The sequence below is a fragment of the Corvus cornix genome, chromosome 4, assembly GCF_000738735.6.
Source record: "Corvus cornix cornix isolate S_Up_H32 chromosome 4, ASM73873v5, whole genome shotgun sequence".
Classification (NCBI taxonomy): Eukaryota; Metazoa; Chordata; class Aves; order Passeriformes; family Corvidae; genus Corvus; species Corvus cornix.
The window spans coordinates 6245084-6266421 of NC_046334.1; the positions used below are offsets into that span (position 1 = coordinate 6245084).

The following is a 21338-nucleotide window of genomic DNA, read 5'->3' on the forward strand; positions in this document are numbered from 1 at the left end:
TATCCTTGCTAGATTAGAGGTATTGCTTGTTGCTAAAAGGCAGTGCAGCCCTTTAGAGAGCAGTTCCTTGTGATGCTGTGTTAATGCTTGCACTGTCAGTAAATCTGTCAAGCGGGCAGCGATTACTTGAAATGTGTAACAGTTTGTCATGGTGGCTTTCCAAATCCTTTCATAAAAGTGCAATTATTCCTTTTCTACTGTGCAGTTTGAGTCAAGCTAGACGAGTGATGGCTGGAATAGACCAGTGGAGATTTAAATACAGAGTTCTGGGGTTTTTTGCAATGCAGTACACTGCAATCATGCTGCTGAGGGAATAGAGGGTTGTTGTGTCTGACATTTTGTAGTACAAGCAAAATTGTTACTGTGTTCTCATTCACCTTACCTTGCAAAATATCAAAAAAGATGCCATGTAAAAAGCCTTTTTACTTACATATGAGTTATTTCCATGAGTGAAGTCCCTACTCTTCTGGGTTCATGTTAAAAATTGCTGAAATTAATTTCAAAAACTTAACTACCTAGATTTTCTCAGTTGCACCATGTGACATAACATCTCATTACTGTATTTCCAGAATTTTGTTTTTCTTACCTCAGTTTAGGCAACTAGATCTAGGCTTGTAAGGGCTAGTTTAGTGCATTTGCTGAGCAATACAAATCCAATGCTACATTAGTCCTATTCGTTACATTTCTGTAATCAAAATAGTTGCTGTTTCCTAGAACCACAAGACAGACTAGGAAGGGCAAGATACGCTAAAAGAATATACTCTTTTTTGCTCTGATGCTCAGAAGTTGCAGAACCATTTTACACAAAACTTTCTAAAAATATTCAGCCTGAGGCAGACATTTAGAATCAGAAATTTCAGCCTGAAATTTTGAGTTACAGTTGTGCAGACCATAAGCACATGGCAAACAGATACTGAAAACAGGAAGCAACAGGCAGTCTTTAAAAGGCAGACAATGCCCCCAGCTCTGTCTGCAATAAAATCCATATTCCAAGCCATCCAGCTTTCTTGCAGATGAAATCATGCCTTTCTGGGGCATGTAGTCTAACAGCTACATTTTCTCTTTTGACACTGAGAAATGTGTAAGAGTATCGAGAAACAAATAAAATACAGAGTGACCGTCCAATCATTGCTTTCCAGCTTCCAGCAGTTAATAGTAAAGGACCTGTAAAATCAGTTAAGGGTTTCTATGTTCTCCTTTGTTTCTTAAAATTCTTTTGACCTCCACAGCATCCTGGAGCAGTGATTTATGTAATTGATTTGTATTATGTTAATTATCATTGGTTTTCAAATTGCCATCTAATCAAGTGCATGTCATACCCCCATGTTCCTGTGTTATGAGAAAAAGTTAACTGTCCATGTCTTATCCTTCCATGGCTGTGGAGAGCTCTGTCATGTTCCACTTCTGTTACGTTTCCTAAGCAGAAAATTATAATCCATGTCCCTCAGGGTTTGCTGTTCCTGACACCTTCTTGCCATTTGATTCAATTCTTTTGGAGAACTGTTCTAAGTATTGAGAATGCGTGCATGATACGTAGAATGGAATACTAATGCTTTTCCCATTCTTCTTGTCATTTTCTTTGGTGTTTTCTGTTGTGCATTGAACTGTTTTTCTTCAGGAGAAATGAAATCAGAGCTGTGGAAGGTTTCGCAGTCAGTACTTATAAAAGGGGACTTCAGTAGTCATATTTAATCAGATCCGGTGCATATTTAATCAGATCAGCTCAGGATGGAGATTCATCTCTTCTCCACAAAAAACAAACAAACAAACTAACCCAGTTTTTTAGGATATGTAGAAATGCAGTCTCTTGGTCCTTTTCTATTACAGTTGTGTGGGAGGCAGCATGGACGACTCCAGGTTGAAATAGAATTAAAGTGCTGGTCAGTCCAGTTTGTTCTGAGCTCTTCCCTGGAGGATCGTATGGTTGTGTCTCTAAGACAGGACAGAGTTTGTTTTTTTAAGAAGTGGAGAGACTAAAAGATAGACTGCAGCAAGAATGATATCTGTGTGTCATTAGTGTAGAGACTGTAGCCTAAGTGTCATGAGTAAATGTCCACAGACAAGATGCAGTAGAAATTAAGAGAAATAACTATTGAGCCTTGAGGAAATCTGTAAAAAGTTAAACAGGGTATGAGGAAAATGTTCGGAAATATATGCAGATGGCGTGACAAAGAAACAGAACCGAGTCTCAGAACGCTGGAGAAGAAAACATACTCTTATGAAACTGTCAGCTATCAAGTTACTGGGTCTTGGAAAGCAGCTGCTTCTTAGTGTTCCTGCTCCTCGAGCCCTGTTCATGTGCAGTGTTAGGAATCAAAACTGAACTGATGAGGAGAGGGCGAGGGATGAGTTACTGTCAGAAGAGAAAGGGGTAGTACAGGACAGGAGAACAGTGCTGTACCAGGAAGAGAAAAGAGAAAAAAGGCTGATAGCAGCCCAAATAGGAGAGGAGAAAATCAATGGAAAGTGTTAGGAGAGGGAGTAAAGTGGAAGGGGAAGGTGGCAGCCAGTGACACAAATGTAGCTGTAAGAGCTGACAATGGCACTTCTCTCCAAGCTAGTTTGACAGTCAGTGGGTGTTTTAAAGCATCATTATTTCTTGCTGGCACCCCTCTCTTGAAGTATGTGTACACACATAGACAATTAACAAAAAATATCTGGCTTTAAATGTATGAATTACCTCTGCTTGGCCTTCTCAAAATTTATCACAACTGGCAAAATATAAATGGATTTTTTTGCATCAGTCCTCAGGCTAAACTGTCACTGATTTTAGCAAAGAAGCAGGATTTGGTGTGATGTGTTATGTTCAGAACTTCCCAGTCAATTAGGCGTGTTACAGGTATTTCAAGGCAGACAAACAGTCTTGAGTAAAAGCATGTGGAAGGGGGAACTAAGAGCATGCCTACTTACACCAAATATATCTTCATCCAAGAAGATAAATGAATTTTTTCTCCTTGGAAATTACAACTTTATGCTCAGTCAAGAGGTAGGTGTTTCTCACATCTCCTCCTTTCATACTTTGGATAATGTGTTCATTCACAGAAAACGAAAAAATCACTTATGTCACTGCTGAGACAACTAACAAACATCATTTTTGTAAGTCAGGGCTTAAAAAAGTAGTTCTGTAAAGCAGATTTTGAAACATATTTCTGCATCAAGTTTGGATTATGTGCTGCTTGTGTGTCGGGAAAAGCACATTTATTCTAAAATTCCTGGGGTTTAATTTATTTGGGAAATAAGGGACAGTAAACATGATACAATTTTTTGACAAAATAAGCTTTATCATCTAAACTTTCGTAGTTTTATTTAAGAGAGGATGTTCTGTTTATGTTTTGATCTTTTTTCTTCTGAGGACATAGCACAGTAAGGGATGTAAACAATTTTAATGCTACTTGGTAGTCGTGTAAATTGTTAAATACAGCAACAAAACCCTTATGAAGGTGGAAGATTGAAAGAGTTGCTACTGTGGCAATTTAACAGACTTCTGCAGCCCAATGTAAATTTAAATGGATTTCCCTGTGCAGATGTGTCAGTGCACTCAAAATGGCAAAGAAATGCTCAAGAAAGAGCCTTCAGGATATGTACTTAGGAAACTGCTGACATTTTGAAAGAAGTCAAATACTGTGTGTGTTTCAAAGGCACAGTAATGGGGTTTGTGTTCAAACAAAGCCAGAGCAGTAAGTGTATTTTTCCATTCTCAAAACCATAAGAATTAAGTATGAAAACACAGCAAACCACATGCTTACTCGCATGGTTCATAGAGCATGTAATAGCTGGCTTTGTCCTTTGTAATAGATGGTTATGTAATGCTGAATGTATAATTGGTTTTCTTGAAACAGCAGGAATTTTATATGCTTACATCTTCATCAGTAAAGCTGAGGCTGAGAAAACCTGACCTCTTAAAGGGCTCAAGCTGCATCTGTTTCATCTGATACTGGAATGCAATTGTAAGTACAGCCTCGTTTTCACAGTAATTAATTACCTTAATAGGTTAAACTGACATTTGAAACCTCAGTATTTGAGCCCGAAGGAACTTCTCAGCAAAGGAGCAAACAGGCGCAGTCAAGTATGAACAATCTGGTTCGGCTCCTGTGGGGAGAGGACAGCTTGGACCTCCAGCAGGCTGTGCAGGATGTGCCTCACATTGTCATGTTCCTCACGCTGAAACTGGACTCTGAGACGTCCAAGGATGAGGTACGTGGCTGACTAAATAACGCTGAGCTGAAAGGTAACAACTGGCCACAGCAGCTGCTACGACATTTGATGTGAAAGGATAAATAAAAAATCCTGCTAATGGTTTGGAGTTGTGAATCATTCGTAAAATACCCATTTTGGCAGAAATAAGGCCTGGAATTCCAGGGGGGAAGAAACAGAACACTGTTGACAGACTTTTAATTGTACTTGAGCTCAGTTGAGCGCTGCTGAGCAGCAGCAGGTGAGGAGCAGGCCAGGGTGGTGATTGCACAGCCGAGGTTCGTGCCCCAGTGCCGAGCTGTCTCTCGGATGCTCACCGGGATGTTTTCAACACGCCTCTCCAATTTGAATTACGAGATCTGCCTAGTCAAAAAATTCCATCCAGCAGGAGCTATTGGCAGTCCACATCCATAATCTGTCTGGCTCCTCCTGTTTTGAAATGCTAATGTGTCTTTTCTTAGAGGGCTCTGGCATGTCTGCTGTTAGCAGGCAGCTGCTGATTCTTGCTTGGGCAGCATTTTAGAGCTCTGAAGTACTTCTCCTTTGTCCTGTGAAGCTTCCTTTCACATCTCTTTCCTTTTTGTGTTCTTCAGGAAAATTTTGCCAGTGTACATGTAAGCCACTGTAAGTTTGTGTAGATGTTGTTCAGGATGTAGCCATAGCTACAAATACTCCTCTTCACACAGGGACGCAGAGCTGAGGTTGGCCTCTTGCCCAGTCTGGAAATGACAAGTGAACAAAGTGGACTTCTTAGGAACAGACATTTAGAAAAGGACTCTTCTCCCCTTGTGTGAATTCTCAAATTTAGCATTGTGTCCCAGTGATCTTATATTATTGCTGGTGAGGAGACGTCAAACAAAGCATAGGTTTTTCCAGTCCCCAGGGACTGGGATGACAGGACAGTGATGGAGTGGGGAGCAGAAGGAAAACATTTTGCTTTCCTTAGATTGCAATACCTTTCCTTTATTTATACTGTTTTTCAACTGGTACAAGTCTACGTTCTGTTGGTGATGTGTAATAGAGAAAAAGTGTTTCAGCTACACAAAGTGGACTTCAATTTTATTTTCTTGAGACAGGGCTGGGGAGAACCCTAGAAAATTCCATGATACCGTAATATGTAGTAGCCAAGACTGGTGTGTTGTATGGATAGAACACTTATGGACAGTTGCTGTAGACTTGAAGACAAGTGTTTTCTTGACCACGTAAACTTTATGAAATATTAAAAAAAAAAATTTCAGGGCCTCTGGCTCCTCTCTGACACATGTAAATGCCTGATTGCAATTCCTGCACTTCACAGTAAATTGACTGCTGTTTTCTTGCCCCGTTGTTTCTTTACACTCTCCCAAGAAACGGGATTAATCCTGAGCATTGAGCAGAGGTAAAAGAGGGATTGTAATGCCCTTGTTGTCCCTTCACAACATGGAATAATTGTTTCCTGAGGAGTCTTGGCTGTTATGCAGCCCCAAATATGTTGAGAGATTCTTTGCTGATATAATCAAGCTCTTTATAACATTTCCTTACAAAAGAATGCTGCCTTCTTTAAGGCATTTGTCTTTAATTTCATTTTCTGAACTTCAAGCAACTTCTATCCTGTAGATGTACTGTCCCAGATTTTATTTAAACAGTACTTTAAATGAGTAGTGAAGTTATGGTACACCAAAGCCATCCTGCACAATAAAAATAAATGATCCTTTAATAAGCTGCTTTACCCATATCCAGAGGAGGCACAGTATGCAGATCACATCTGTGTAAACTATGGCAACTAGAACTTGTAAATAATTCTCCCACTTGTGCGCTTTTGGCACCTAAAATAGAATTAATGAGCTTTAAGACTTGTAAGCTCTGTCTGCTCAGCTATACAGGGAAGTAGTATTGGCAATCATTTGGGATGTGTGTATGCCTGTGAGGGGTGTCCCTATGGCAACAGTTTCTCAGTGAGTAAGGTCAATCCTGCCTGGGTTTATATTTTAGTTTAAGGTGGGTATTACAATTATACCTTATTTGTAGCAGTGTACAACACTACATCTTTGTGTTTGACCTGGTTTTGGTGATAGCATGTCTTAAAAGGAATAACGTTCATGTTCTTCCTACTGTTACTAGAAGAGTCTGTCCAGGTTTGGGGGGTTGGGTTGAGGGAGGATTTACACTTTAAGAAATGAGCTACTTGTCATTTATTAATTCCATTGTCACTGGCCTGTGACCTTTGGGCTTGCTTTGGAGACAGCTGATCTGGTGGCATGTCCTGGCCCTTGCTAAATCACTATATCCATACATGATAACAGCTCTGCCCTTTCGTTACAGTTGGCTTTTCTTTCCCTGCGAATGTGTTCAGATAATTCACAAACAAATTTTGTGTAAAGGCCCCAGTTCATAGTGAGGAGGGGGGAAAAGGCTCTTTCTAGCCCTTTGCAGTGCTGTAATTAGAAAGAGCAGGGTTTCTTCAGTTGAGGGATTGACTCCAGAAAAAAAGATCCTTGTCACTAATGAGTATTTATGGAGTTAGTTAAATTGGGTATGAATGAAGAGTTTGTCAGGTCCTTCTGTAATGAAACTTTGCATTCTTTTAGTCTTGATGAAGGAAAATTTTCCAACGGGCGTTGGCACTGGCTTAATGTGCTTAGTGACATACACAGGGAAGTTAATCATGCCTGGGTTTCGTTTGTTTGTGTAGAGGGATAATTAACTATAATCTTGGTGGTGGATATGCTTAATATTACATGCGTTATTTTTGGCCCATCATTATTTGGCAGAAAGCGATAAATGAGGTGGAATCATGTTTGCTTATTACTGTATTTTTATGGTTGCTGAAATAATACAAAATTTTTGAAAGTACTTGCATAAAAATTATTTTAAAAACATTGTTAGAAAAAGAAAAACAACTTCACAAATATTTATCTCTATGGAGCTTTAGTTTCAAGATAGCTTGTATAAGAGTATGCTGGTCGGATGTTTTGTGAGAAATCTTAATGGTGTATTTTAAAATTTGAGCATATTCATCAGTTATGTTTTATGCTATACATGTAAAGCAGCTAGGTAGGGTTATACAGAGAGACTGGAGTTTTCATATTCTTATGTCAGTTTTGAAGAGCTGTATGTCTGATGATGATTTAAGTCAGAATTTGAATATTGAAAGAACTGTACAAATACTTGAATCAGAGAATGACAGAATGGTTTGGTTGGAAGGGACCTTAAAGATCATCCAGTTCCTACCCTACAGCCATGGGCAGGGACACCTTCCACTTCCCATCCAACCTGGCCATGGACACTTCCAGGGATGAGGCATCCACAACTTCTCTGAGCAACCTGTGCCAATGCCTCAGCACCTTCACAGTAAAGGATTTCTTCCTCCCTCTTGGCAGCAGATATATTAACTGTGTACTTAAAGCTCTAAATGCAGTGATCGCACTGTTTGTCATTTTACATTTCTCCATGTAATGATGATTCTAAATAAGTGATGCTTTTCTATAAAATAGAGAATTTAAAACTGTCAGAAACATTCATGTGCATTTTAGAACTTCCCAGTATGCCCATGCAGCACACTGCTTGTTTCAATATCATATGAAAGGATATGATAAAAGATTTCATGTTTAAAAAAACCCCAACTGTTACCACAAAAAAAAGATCAGTATCTTGGTTTCTGTGGGGATTTTTTGGAGGGGTTTTGGTTTTGGTTTGCTTAACTAACAGCTAACTTTCTTCACAGCAAGAAATTCTTTATCAGTACCCCATATCTGAAGCATCCCAAAAACTGAAAAGTGTGAGAGGGATATTTCTCACACTGTCTGACATACTGGAAAGTGTTACTGGTACCGAGATTATCAGGTAAAAGCATTTGAAATGTAATTACTGTTTTATTACTTTATACATAGATGTACAGCAAACATGGGTCATGCATCAAGTTCTAGACAAAACAGAGCAACTCAACCTGTTAAGGCAGTTAACACTTCAACTACAACAGCATGCCTGAAGTTGGACTGCTCAGCCTGGATGTACATTGATTTGGGGGAATTTCTTTGTAGTGGGTAGCAGTGACTAGGATTTTTAGTTCAGTGAAATGGTTTTCAACTCCTTTATAACTTCATCGTGTTAACAGAAATACTTCTGGTTTCATTTTTCTAGTTCCTCCCTTTTCTTATGTGACAAACTGGTTCAAGTTGTTTACTGGAAAGAATCTGACAAGTTGCTCGTAATTGGCCTTCCTGAAGAAAAGTGAGTTTCAAATGAAAGGTTTTGTTTTCCTTTAAATTTTGTGTCCTCAAATCGTACTTTTCTAACAAAAAAGGCAAGAAAGGGAGGGCTTAAAGCATACTCTTTTTACTGTAACTAGTTTTTATACCTGTGATTCCACTATTTTGATTGACTTTATTCACATCTTTTATATATCCATTGTTGCAGTTTCTTTTTCATTTCCTCTGAAGAGAATAAAATCCCAGATATATATGTAAGTTAGAAAAGAGTGATATTCTAGGATTTGGTAAACTCAAATACTTTGCAGAGACTGCTGAATAACATCACTAATATTACATATTTTACACGTTCTAGGAGGACTGCTTATTCATGGTAAAGATGTTGTAACCATAGCTGTATGTTATAATTTTTGTTAGTGTGCCACTTTCTCAGCTGAGGAACATGATTGAAGATGTTGTCAGGACCTTGACATTCATGTACAGTTCTTTGGACAGGTGAGTTCTTTCAAAAATATTTTCTTTTCAGTCACTCATATTTCATTGGTGCTCACTGAAAAAGACAAATAGTAGAATTAATTTTAATGTTTCCAGGGATTTTCTTTGCATCTTCCTTTACAGTTGTATAAAAAACAGAATTCCGTTCTTTTTGCTTTTTGGTTTCAGTCTTAACAGTAGTAAGACACTGTTTAAGCAGTCTTTGTTACTTCAGAAAGTTTTGTCCTTGATTAGGTTAAATCATTCCCATCATCTAAGTCACTGTGGATGTCAGCAGCACTCTGCAAGTGTTATCCTCTGTGTCTGTAAAACATATGTGTGTATCAGTGTTACATTTTTTACAGAGTAAACACTCTGGACTCCTCAACTCCATTTGGCAGAGTGAGTGTCTTTCTCTTCATTTGGAAATCACCCAGGAGATTTTCAGTCTGACTTTTACTTAAATAAAATTGCCCAGGTGGATTTAGTCATATTCTTGCATTTAATTCAGGGTTAATATGTGTATGCCATAGAGAAAGATAAAGAATAAATCTCAGTTTCCGAAAGGATGAGACTGATGTTTCACTCGTCTTAAATTGCTCTAAGACATCTACTATGAACTAAACCATACTGGTTTAGTTTGCTCTTTATTTGTAGGTACTGCCTGGGTATCAGTCTAGTGTTTTTTTTCCTGTTAAAAATACATCCAAGTGTAGCATCGTGCTGCAAAGAGACTTGTGTAGCACTGAGGGTTATAGAAACAAGCTGCAAATTTCTCGGTGTTATTCTAACTTGGAGTTCATGTTTGTCCAGTGCTTTTTGCCAGGTGGAAAATGTTTCTCGCCTGGATCATTTTTTCAACCTGTTCTTCCAGCGTGCCCTTCATCCTGCCAGGCTCCAGTCCAGTGCCAGCCCCAGTGCTCAGCACCAGGATTCCTGCAGTGCCCTGTTCCTAGACAGCCTCCCAGGCCTGCGCTGGCTGACACTGCCTCAGGACATCAAGGTAGCAAGGACATCCTTCTCACATCTCTCCCGGAAAACCTGTGCAGGAGAGGCCAAAAAGTCCATGCAGCTGTCTTCTGCTGCTACTGTGTGATTTACCCAAGTGCTTTGCCCATCCCAGACCATCCATTTTCCTATAAAATTCAAGTTTGGAGCTACACTATCATTCCCATAGGATTGCCATTGTGAAGGTAGTTTGTAGTTTTGTAGTTTGGTGACTTTCAGAGTTATCTAGGAAGAGTATATGCAAAGCAGCCCCTGGTATGTAGCTGTATGTTTGATTTTGACCATTGAAGTATTTTGGCAGGCAGGAAGTATTATTCTAGAAGCCCATGTATTGCTCATAATTTAGGAGAGATCTAAATGGCTGTTGCAAAATCATAATAAATACCCACATGTCATTCGTTGACACCAGACAGGCACAGCTTTTCTGCACCATTTCACTGGGCCAGGTTACCTCCATGTTAGAAACCAAGTTGTGCTTTAAGCAGGAGTAAGACAACTGGTAGGTCATAGTAAATAACATTATAGCTGCCAGTTGTAAACCTCACTTACATTACTTTAATATCTGTGACTCCAGTTTAATATATGTTATTTTTGTCATGGTAGAGTTTGTTTTTTTAATGAGTATCTACTGTGATTTATTGCAAATAAAACAGCTGGGAAATTTTAAATTCAGAGTTTTCTTTCATGGAGAGACCCAAAATATTTGTAAGTTTGTAGATAACATAGTTAAGGCTAATTGTAATTATTAGAATATTATTCTAATCTGAGCTGACCATAAACTCCATTATCCAAACTTATTTCATCAGCAACAACAACAAAAGGAAAGAACCTTGTACTCACTGAACTTCGAGGCTGCCTGATGGAAAATTAGAATTGCTTCTCAGAATGGCTCTGGGAAAGGCCCAAGTTTGGATGTTCAAAATTACCTTTCTTCTGCAGTGGCATAATTCTGTAATTTATAGGTCTTTATTTGAAGATAGCATTAACTAGGACTTTCCTGCATTTCTGATTTTTATGTTTAGTAAGACCTCAGTGTATAATTTTCATGGGAGTGTTTGGGGGGAAAGGGATGAAGGGTTAAAGTCTCTCAATTTACTATTGACAGGGTTTGCAGAATGATTTCAGGTTTGCCATGATTCAGTAAGAGTTGTCAGGGATGTTACAAGTTATAAACAGATTTCTCTTTGCTAGTGTGGCCTTCTCCCTCTTCTCCTCTAAAGGAGACTTGTCTTCTCCTTTATCTTTAGTCACAGACTGACAATTATTTAGTTCTTTCCACCTTGCCCTGTAGTTTTTTTACTATTTGTTGTTGGGGTTTTTTCCATGCTTTTTTTTGTCTCTCAAGTTTCTGTAGAGACTCTGTTGCACTTTGGTCTCCAGTTTAGCTTGCAGACTGCTTTTTTCTTATAAAATAGTAAGTGTTAAAGGGATTTTGAAAACAGCATTGCTGATACTTACAACACAGACATCACTTTCCAGAGTTCTTTGAGATCATTCACATTTGCCAGAGAACTGTTGCTGTTGCAGAAGACATTTTCAGTTAGCGTTTTGGTGAAGATCTTTATATTCTGTAAGGACTATAAAACTAAAAATGTCAGTTCTTCAGGCAGAAAGCCATTTAAATTTTGACCGAGGAAAAGCTGAGAGGCTGGTTAGTTGTTGAGTGCCAACAGGCTTGCTGACATTTCTCTGTTTGAAAACTGGCTGTATTTCAATTAGAGGCAGCCTGTTAGCACAGCCCAAGAAGTTTGTAATTACGGGATTTAGGTTCTTTTCATTAAGCAGCACATTTATGTCATGAGTTTCAGTGCCTAGGACTAAGGAAAATACTCTTAGTAAAACTTGATTTAACCAACAGCTCTTGCAGTTAGAGAAATAAGGAAGCTTAAAGCAGTTTCAGGAGAACAAAAATAACGTGTGAGAGAGTTTTGGCAACTTCCATAGGGACAAAAAACTTAAACCCATTGGATAAAAGATCTTTCTGATAACTCAGTTGGATGCAGTAGTGAGCCATGTTTGTTTCTAGACCTCGTGTTTTAAAGCACACTGAAAGTAAGAGTGATATCTCCTTTGTACCAAACACTGGGGTCAGCAGGCACACAAGCAGAGAAATTGTACAGTTCCAAAGAACAGGGGAATTGACAGCAATTAGGAAGGATTTTTCTTCAGTCTGGTATCTCCAGGTGTTCTTGATATTGGATGTTACTAATAAAAAAGAGGTGCAGATGTTTATCCACTCGCTTTGTACTTGTGAAACCCAGTCTGAGACGAGCAAGACAGAGCAAGCTGTGCTATTATTGGAAATTATTGTGTTGGAAATCTCTATTAAAAAGTGGGTTTTGAATGTTTCAGATGGAAATTGACACAGCATTGAGTGATCTGGAAGCAGCTGACTTTGCAGAGCTGGTAAACATTTTATTTTTGTTTGTATTGCAGGTATCTCCTTGTTGTCATATTCAGTGGTTTAAACAAACACTATTTTCAAAATCCATCAACTTCTTTTAATCAAGTGGGAGTCAAAGCAGTTTATCCTGAATTTCTCTCCATGCTTAATATTTTAACATATTATAATCCTATAGGATTAGTCACTGAAAGTCCATTATTTAATATAATTGAAGTCCATGGGATGATGTCTACAAAAACGCTAATTTCAACAGACGTGATTGTTGTTACATTTCATCTTTCTGTAAATAACTGTCTCTTTCTCAAGCAATTGTGAGTAAACTTGGAAACATCTATGAATCAGAATTTAATTTTCCAGTTTACAGAAAGCAATTACAAATTCTACTTATTTTTACTACTGTTAAAGGAGGTAATAGTAATTTGCTTAAGTAACTGGTGGCTGTGCAAGGTGTAACCAGACTGACCATTCAGCTTTACTTTGTAATGAAAGAGCTCTCCTGAGCTCACATTCCACAACAGTTACTTTAAACTTCTATTCCAAAGAATCCCTGCACTAAACAACCTGGATGATTATTTACAGAACTCAGTGTTTATAAGTTACAGTTAATTGTACAGAAATTGATTCCACCTACTTAAAATACAGTATATCCATATAAAAATAGTGCTACTAATGGGAGAGCACTGAGCATTAAAAGATGAATGAATGAATGGGTATCTTTTGGGTAAAATGTCAAAGACTAGAAAAAAATGCTTTAAGTTTTACTCTAGGAGGGCCCCTGGTGTCAGTAGTTATGCTAAAAGCTAGTTTGCTATTAACTGTGAGAATGAACATATCCTAACAAAAATAGTTTATGAACACAGAATAATTAAATAGGAAACTAGTTATTTTGAGCTGAAATTTTTAGAGAAAATTGTAATGACACGAAATTCAATGATGAAGGCTAAAAACTTGGTATTTCCCTTAACTGCTCGGTATTAACTGCTGCACTGGTAATAAGAGGTGGTGAAATATGAAAGTGTTAAATAATACATTGATTACAATTGAGCAGAATTAGTTCACTTGCAATTGGTAAATAAAATAAAAATGCTGAATTAAAAATTATACAGTGCTTTTTTTTCCCTCCAACAGTCTGAAGATTATTATGACATGAGAAGATTGTATGTGATTCTGGGCTCTTGTCTCTTTTACAAGGTAGTATTAATGATTAAGGCCTAAAGATTAGGAAAATGCATCTAGAAATCTAATTTAGTCTTTCAGAATCTCACAAATCTGAAATGAACATATGACTGGTTTAAGCATGTATTTCTAGTAACAGCCCTAAAACTCAAACACCATAACAGAAAAAAATCAGTGTTGGGAAATATGTACTGTATGAACAGTAAGAACAAAAATACTTCTTTAAAACTGGAATTTCTTGGTGTACAATCCAAGGATTGGAAAGACAGTAATAAGAAAGCAATAAGAGTCAGTTTAACTGACACTGTAGGATATTCTAATAGGAACTCTTTTGTTCATTCCCATTTTTTTACAGCAGGTTCTCTATTTTTAATCTGTCTTTAAATCCAAGACTTGAGAAATTGTATTGACAGCTTTTTTTCACTTTGGCCTCATTCATAACTTTATTTATCTTTGGTAAATATAGACAGTGCAATCAACAGTATAAAGAGGAAGGTAACAGCCTTTGCTGTAAGAAAACTTGCATTTTAAGGATTTTATCAGGCAATTGTTCTTTGTGCTGGGAGTGTTATGAGAGAAGTGGAACTGCACAGTATCTACCATGACAGCACTTCAGCTGTGAAGCCCTTAGTGCTGGCACCACTGTTATTCTGTGGATCTTCTTTGGAAATTTTATTAATTCCAGTAAAAGCACACTATTTTTGGAGAGGGAATTAAATGAGAATTCAAGCACCTTAACACTGTAGCAGTTTTGCAGGCTGGGAAGGCCCAGCTTGCCTTTGGTAACTTGCATATATGCTGATGGTTTTTTTGTTTAGTGTTTTGATTATTTAGATGTAGTGCAAAATCTCGGTGTTGTCTGTTGTACAACTGTACACCAAAAGGAAAGTCTGTGGCCAGAAACTTTAGGATCTCAATGCACGTGGAGCAGGGATATCTCTGTATGAAAAGTACTCTGAAGTGCCACATGGTGGTGGTGTATTTCTCACTGAACACGCTCCCTCTTCTGTGTTTAATTAAAGGGTTACTTGATTGGTAATCACTTGCCAAAGGAAGACCTTGTTGATGTGGGTTTCTACTGCCGGCATTACTGTCTGTTACCCCTGGCAGCGGAGCAGAGGATTGGGCAGTTGGTGATTTGGCGGGAAGTGTTCCCACAGCATCACCTCCAGCCATGTGAAGAGTCAAGTTTGACAGGATACAGGGAACCTGAAGCAAGATATTTCTTACTGATAGTTGGTTTGGTAAGTTAACAGCTGCAGCATGCCTGTTCTCTGAGGCTCTCTTTTGCTGTTGTGAGTTGTCTGCTGTTCACCAAGATCAACACTTTCCATGTCTTGCACTGGGTAATTTTGCAAAATACTCAAATTGTAGCTGTCTTGTGGGATAGAACTTCCCAGAGAGTAGCATTATTTATACATCTGCAAAGCTTGCAAAGTTTAATATAAATTCTCATTATTTTTATGCCTTTTCACTTCAGTTGAAAATGTTTCTACCTTCATGATCTCACATTTTCAGACAACTCATGTCAGAAATGTCTGGTTCTGTTCTTTTAAATGTGGACTTTCTTTAAAGCAAACAGCTGATGAGTTTGTAAGCAATCTTGTCTGTATTTACAGAGACACTTCGTGCTGTGTGTCCTGCTGGAGGCAGGGGGCTGTGCATCCAAAGCTATTGGGCATCCAGGGCCAGACTGTATCTACGTAGATCAGGTCAAGGCAACCATACTGCAGCTGGAAGGAATAGACGCCAGCATAGAGGAGAGGCTGGATTCTCCCTCCATTCCACCTTTAGCCTGTGCTGACTGGTTCCTTCCTGCAGCACGGGACAGGCTAGACAGCTTGAGCACCTCACCCATCCTAAGCAAGCTGCAGAATTCCTGCAAAGCAGCGAGCACTCCGGGGAGCAGAAGGAGCCTCTTCGGGGACTCCTCCCTCAGCACACGGAAGCAGAGCCCCACGAGGAGCAGCGGAGGGGCCGAGCAGGGCAGCGAAGGGCCCGTGGAAGAGGAAAGCACCAATCCACAGCCTGTGGTGGAGCAGGTCAGAGAACAGAGGCAGAGAGAATTGATAAAGTTCTGGGGGGCTTAGGGGAGAGGGCAGTTTGTTCAAACTCAAGGTAACTTTTATAAAAAGCACACTATAAAAGAATACAGTCCTTGAACTCAGTAGAAAATACTTCTGTTGCCTTGGGAAGCTCTGAGTCAGCCTCAAAACCATCACACTTTTTTATTTTATCATTGCTTGTAAATATTTGGGGATTTCACATGACTGAAGTGGGCACAGCTGTGTTAAAAAAAAAAAGTAGCTATAATTGGAGAATATCTCCAAAATAACCGATGAAAACTAATTGCTGTACAGTTGTACAACTGCTTCTAACCAAGTTTAGTCTAAAATAGGCTGTAAAATACATTTATATAAACTGATGTAACTGTTTGGGCCTTATTAAAAATGCTACATTGTCATCTTCTTTCTGTTGGTTTGATTTTGTTCTTTCTTTAGCTGTGTGTTCTCTGTTAGTTCATCTATCTGCTTGTTTTTCAGGCCACTAGGAGAAAACACACCCTGCCAAACCCATTGCATTCAGGAAACCTTAAAAAGAACCCTTCCGAGAAAGATACAGAATTTCTTAATTCTATCAAGTAAGAAATTATTTTTTATTAAATATTTCATTTTTTAGGCCATGCTTGGATTTTTTTTTTTAATATACACAGATCACAGAAGTCCCCACATTATTTTATTCCAACCAAAGCTTTGTTATGCAAGGATTATCAGAAGTGAATCTGTTAAACTGAGAGCTTAATTAAACATTAAAATTTGAAATAATACGATGAAAGACAAATGTTTCTGAATAATTTGTCAGTATTGTGCACACATCCCACATCTGTGTGACCTTGGAATTTCAAACAGAAGTTTCTGGACCACACATATCCAAACCTTGTGCCTCCGTATTGCCTTTAGGTAGGTGTACAATGAACAAAGCTTTTATTTCTCTTTCCTTTTTCTTTTTTGGAGACATCTTTTGAGAACACAAGTGTACCACAGTTTTTAATTTGTTGGTTTTTTAAATTGACAGTCAAAATTAGCAGGATTTCCTTGGTGTAGAGGTAGGAACCTTTTGAATGCCTGCATCCATTTTGTACTCTACTGTAGCTAGAAAAACAATTCTGTCTTAAGAAACAGAAGTTGTAAATTATTTTATATTTTTTAATTAAATGAATTCCCCAATATTTTTAAGGTTGACATCTGGTCCTGAGAATACCCTCTTCCACTATCTGTCTTTGGAGACGATGCAAGGAATCTTTATTACTCCAACTCACAAAGAAGTAGCACATCTCGGTGGCTCCATCCACCCCCAGTTAATTGAGAATTTCTACCAGTGCTGCCTTTCAATTCGTTCCATTTTCCAGCAGTCCATGAAGAAAGAGGTAGGGAAACTTGGATTTCTCTTTGTCCAATCACATTCTCAACTCAGTATTTCAAGGTTGTTTTCACTTCATTATTTCAGTGGTTCATGAGCAGCTGTATTTGCATGTCTGCAGACTCTAAACCAAAGTGGAATACCGTCTGTCAGCTGTATTTTTTAGATCCTAAAGTGACAATTCAAGTGAGTTAAGTGAGAAAAGGGGAAATAACAGTACAAGTTGAATGAAGGCAAGTTTGCAAATAACAATATATATAATTTTTCTCAATGTTTCTTTGATGTTACTGAAGAAGACATTTCTGGCTAGACCCATGTGCCTCGTAAATCTAGGAATTTTTAAGTGTTAAAAATATGTGTTGATTTGGTGGATTGGTCACATGACACTGGGGTTTGACTGAGTAGGGCTTTGGCAATGAGCCATGTATTTTGGGCATTTCTTTTGGGAGATGCAGAAACCCAAAAGCAAGCAGAGAGAATAAATGAGTATTTCTTACCGTCAATTGCCTTTGGCTACAGCCATTAAATAGACACTTTATAGCTGAAGCCATAAAACTGAGTTCATTCTGCTCTGAGAATCAGAAATAACTGATGAACACGTCTCTTTCAGTGAAATTTGGGGTAGTCTTTTGCATATTGGCTCCAGCAATTAATGCTGAAATTGGCAGGCTGTATTATGGCACAAGGAGAATGTAAAAGAATAACCAGAAAATTGCCTTGTTCATAGTGCATGACAAAAAAATCAAATACAGAAATGTACTATTATATTGCATATTCTTTGTCATCTGGTAAATACTGTTATGGTTTAGGATTCAGAGAACTGCACCAGTAATGCAAAGTTACTGTAAACTGATGAATAATTAATTTAGCCTCACTTTCTGACAACTGAAAATTCACAGTTAAACTTCTAAACATGTACAGGAATCTCGAATAAATCTTAAATTGAGCAAAAGTAAGCTCTGTAGTTTTAAACCCCAAAATACAATGTTTTGACCATCTTTTCCAGATCTTCAGCCCCCACACCTTCAATATTGTAGGCAGATTGAACGATGTGGTTTCTGCTTCTGCATATGGCAGACAGAAGTTCCTTGAGTTGTTTCCTAAGAAAACCTTTTCTTTCATCTTCGAACCAACTGATTGTAGCAGGAGTTTCCCTGGCAGATCCACAGATGAGCTGGAACTTTTGCAAGGTTTATTCAAAAGCTCTGTACAAAACAGAGCTCTAAAAGCTCGAGAAAACACAAAAATGTCTTTATTTTCTGTGCTCTTATGTCCTTGTACTGGTTAAGAGTCAGAAAATGCTCTGAGCAAAGTGCTTCAGCTGTTCATTTACAAAAAGAAATTCCTGCCTGGCCAAGTTTATTCAATAGACTCTTACTATCACAGTTCTTAATTAGGGAGGCACACAGAGGAGGAAAGGTGAGAGCTTTAGCTGTTGAAACACACTTTTTTAAAGACCTGTAGTATCTCAGATGTCTTTTTAGAAAAACAGTGTTTAACTAGAAGGGAAAAAAAGTCAAAAAAGGGAGCATGTGTCTAATTCCAGCTTGTGTAACAATGGAAAAGCCTTTTGATGCCAAAGTAAAAAAACTGTGGAGAAAAGAATCATGAGAGCAAGTTAGTTGTTCTAAGCCTGGCTTTTTGACAGCAGTATCATCCATCAGAGAGTCCTGAAGAAATCACATGGTTATCTTTGCTCGTGTTTATGTCAGAATGTTTCATTCTCTACTAACATTTCACCAGTCATTTTACAGAAAAAGAAAAAGGCAGGCAGTGGGATTTCAGAATTGAGTAAGGCAGCTGAGGACCCAGATCTGGTAAGAGAACATGGACTTCTATTTGAGTGCTCTCCTGAAAACTGGACTGACCAGAAGAAACCACCACCAACAATGAACTACTGGGTTGTGGGGTAAGTTTATAGAAAAATTTCACCTCCAGTTTTTCATTTTGACTGTGCCACTGTGTTCTTTAAAGATAAATTTAACTGTAGCACATCACAGGAATACTTGAGCTGAGTGACTGAGGTAGCTTTAATTTAAGGGGACTGGGAAGTTGCATTGGTGTGAATTTCCACCTTTAACAATTGCTGAGTCAGTGATACAAACAAGTGAGGTGAACAGTTATAATTACTGGAGAGGCTTTTCCTTTGGGAAGGAAGATGTTTAAAGAGAAAAAAGAAAAAAAATTGTTTCCCACCCTGAATGTACATAGTTGCAGTTTGTGTGGGAAAAATTAAAATATTTAATTAAAATATTAAAAAATGTTTACGCTACTGTTGGTATCTTTTGAAAAATAATTATAATGCTACACAAGGTTATGCACAGGTATTAACAGCTTTTCTATTTTAGCTCTTTCCCTAGAAGAGCTCATTGGATTAATATGTGGGAATGTAACTACCCAGATGTTATTAAGTTTAAAAATCAGTAAATACATGAATCCTGGGGCTTGCTCCCAAGGACCTTGATTTCACCTTGTAGACCAGACAGACCAGTACCACAGAAGATGCTGAAAACCGGGAGATTTTTTTCTCTACACAGCCTGAAAAAAACTGAGTAGAGAATAGCTTGATTTAAAAATCCAACGTATTGAAAGAGGTAAAGTAACACAGGACAGACATCGAAATTTGCCAAGTGTCTTACACAGCAGCTTGTTTTAACTCCCTACTGAAACCTCACAGTACAACTAGAATCTACCATTTGAGGAGAAAAAAATAACACCTGTGATGGTTACCTTCTTTTTGTTCTTTCTTTTTTTCTCCCCAGGAGACTCATTCTCCACCCCAAACCTCAGGAGTGTTATGTCTGTTTCCATGACTCCGTGACAGAAGCTGCTGTGGAACTGGCCTTTAAACTGTCCTTCGGCTTAGCTACATAGATGAGCTTCCTGCACACTCAGGCATCCTGCATGGGGGTGTTAATTCTTTAGAGCATCCCATATAAAGGGAAATGAACTCCCTTTGGGTGCCACCATGGGGTATCTTTGAAAAGCTTTAAAAAAATCAAATACCTTGTGGTATGGCTCAGTGTTTAAAAGTTTAAAATGAAATTTAAAACTTCAGTGGTGATTCTAATGAGCTCATCAGTTGAATACTTAAAAATATTTCAGAGAACCAAAGTTCTTATTTTTATATGCTATCACTGTTTCTTATCCTGGTCATAACTTTATTATATGAAAACACCACATAATTTGTGCATTCACTGCTGTTCAGTGTACAATATGCAACATAAAATGGTAAGCTGATCCTCAGAGTACTCTCTGAACATGGAAATTGGATGGAGGAAGAAAAAAGTTTTCCAATTAGTTAAAATATTGCACCTCTGAGGGCCTGAAAAATACTGAATGTTTTCAGTAGCATTGTGTTAATAAAGCAGAGAGAAACCTTTTCGACAATTCCTGGCACTTAGCCTCACAAAACTAATGGCTTATCATTTTTGCTCTCCTGCACACTCGAGGACTATAGTGTGGCTGATGTTTACTTGACTCCATGAGTTTTAACTATAAATAATACTTTTATTTGTTAAAATGCAATTTTGAAGACACAAAGAAGGATGGGGGAGGGCAGGGTGGTTTTAAGACTTATGCATGGACTTGGCATATTTTATATTCGTAATTTCATAATAAAAATCTATATTTGTTAAAGAATAGTAGAGCATTAACTTTGTATTCTTTTTTTACTTAATGCATTTTCTCTTTTGTTTTATTATTTTATTCTACTTGCTTGTCATGAGTGCTTTTCCTAAAATGCATACTAGACTTGCATTTTAAACAATGGGATCAAAAGGTTTAAGTATTTGGGAAAGCAAATTCAATTTCATGGCTTCTCATGACCAAATCTTTAGATCTTGTTTTCACTAGTAGATGACACTGTTTGGGGTGCCTCTAAAACAGTCAATCAAAGGCTTGCAGTGCTCACAGAGTGATTCACAGCTTGTCTTGATCACTCAGCAGTTGCTTTAGTTCCAAGCAGCAGAAGTCTGAGGCCTGAAGTGCAAGCATATGATTGAAGACTTAGCTAATCAGCTTTCTCCAGGATTTATGGTTCCTAGCAGATGAGCAATAGTAGTTCAGTCTGAGGCGTACAAACCACATCAGTAATGTGTTAGCTGTGTTCCCCCTGTATAAATCAAGTGATGATGCGAGAGTTACCCTGTTACACCTCTTAAAAGTCTAAAATATGTGAGGTTTGGCTATTGGATTTCCTGGTAGATGGAAGAAGGAACGTGGAGGAAAGCAAGCAGTCTTTGCTGCAGCGCTTGTAGCTGTTTATCTTGGTGTCCAGGAGAACCCTTTCTTTCATTTAGAAGAATACTGTAATTTTTAAAGTGCCACCAAGTTTGTAATACCTGTATAAGCCATCTGGCATTGCTCTAATATGGAGTGGGAGCACCCTCTCTGGCAGCCAAAATGCTTAGGGAGGCTGCTTCAGGAGAGCCATGTCTGCACAGTCCTGGAACTACTCTGCTCTCTTGCAGTTT

General features: G+C 38.2%; 1 protein-coding gene across 4 annotated transcripts in view; it reads left to right on the plus strand.

Annotated features, from left to right (window-relative positions):
* Window positions 1-20510, plus strand: part of INTU (inturned planar cell polarity protein) — a 39400-nt gene extending 18890 nt beyond the window's left edge. For 2 of the 4 annotated variants that reach the window (XM_039551057.1, XM_039551056.1), the window contains exons 4-16: window positions 3991-4194; window positions 7898-8016; window positions 8314-8403; window positions 8799-8876; window positions 9669-9858; window positions 12216-12269; window positions 13396-13458; window positions 14466-14687; window positions 15063-15485; window positions 15987-16084; window positions 16681-16870; window positions 18618-18772; window positions 19626-20510. In XM_039551057.1, the coding sequence (XP_039406991.1) occupies window positions 3991-4194; window positions 7898-8016; window positions 8314-8403; window positions 8799-8876; window positions 9669-9858; window positions 12216-12269; window positions 13396-13458; window positions 14466-14687; window positions 15063-15485; window positions 15987-16084; window positions 16681-16870; window positions 18618-18772; window positions 19626-19737 (1998 nt within the window). In that variant the 3' untranslated portion in view covers window positions 19738-20510. Of the gene's footprint in view, window positions 1-3990; window positions 4195-7897; window positions 8017-8313; window positions 8404-8798; window positions 8877-9668; window positions 9859-12215; window positions 12270-13395; window positions 13459-14465; window positions 14688-15062; window positions 15486-15986; window positions 16085-16680; window positions 16871-18606; window positions 18773-19625 lie in introns of those variants that run through there. The other 2 variants (XM_039551059.1, XM_039551060.1) reach the window with 2 other exon arrangements.
* The last annotated feature ends 828 nt before the right edge of the window (window positions 20511-21338 follow it).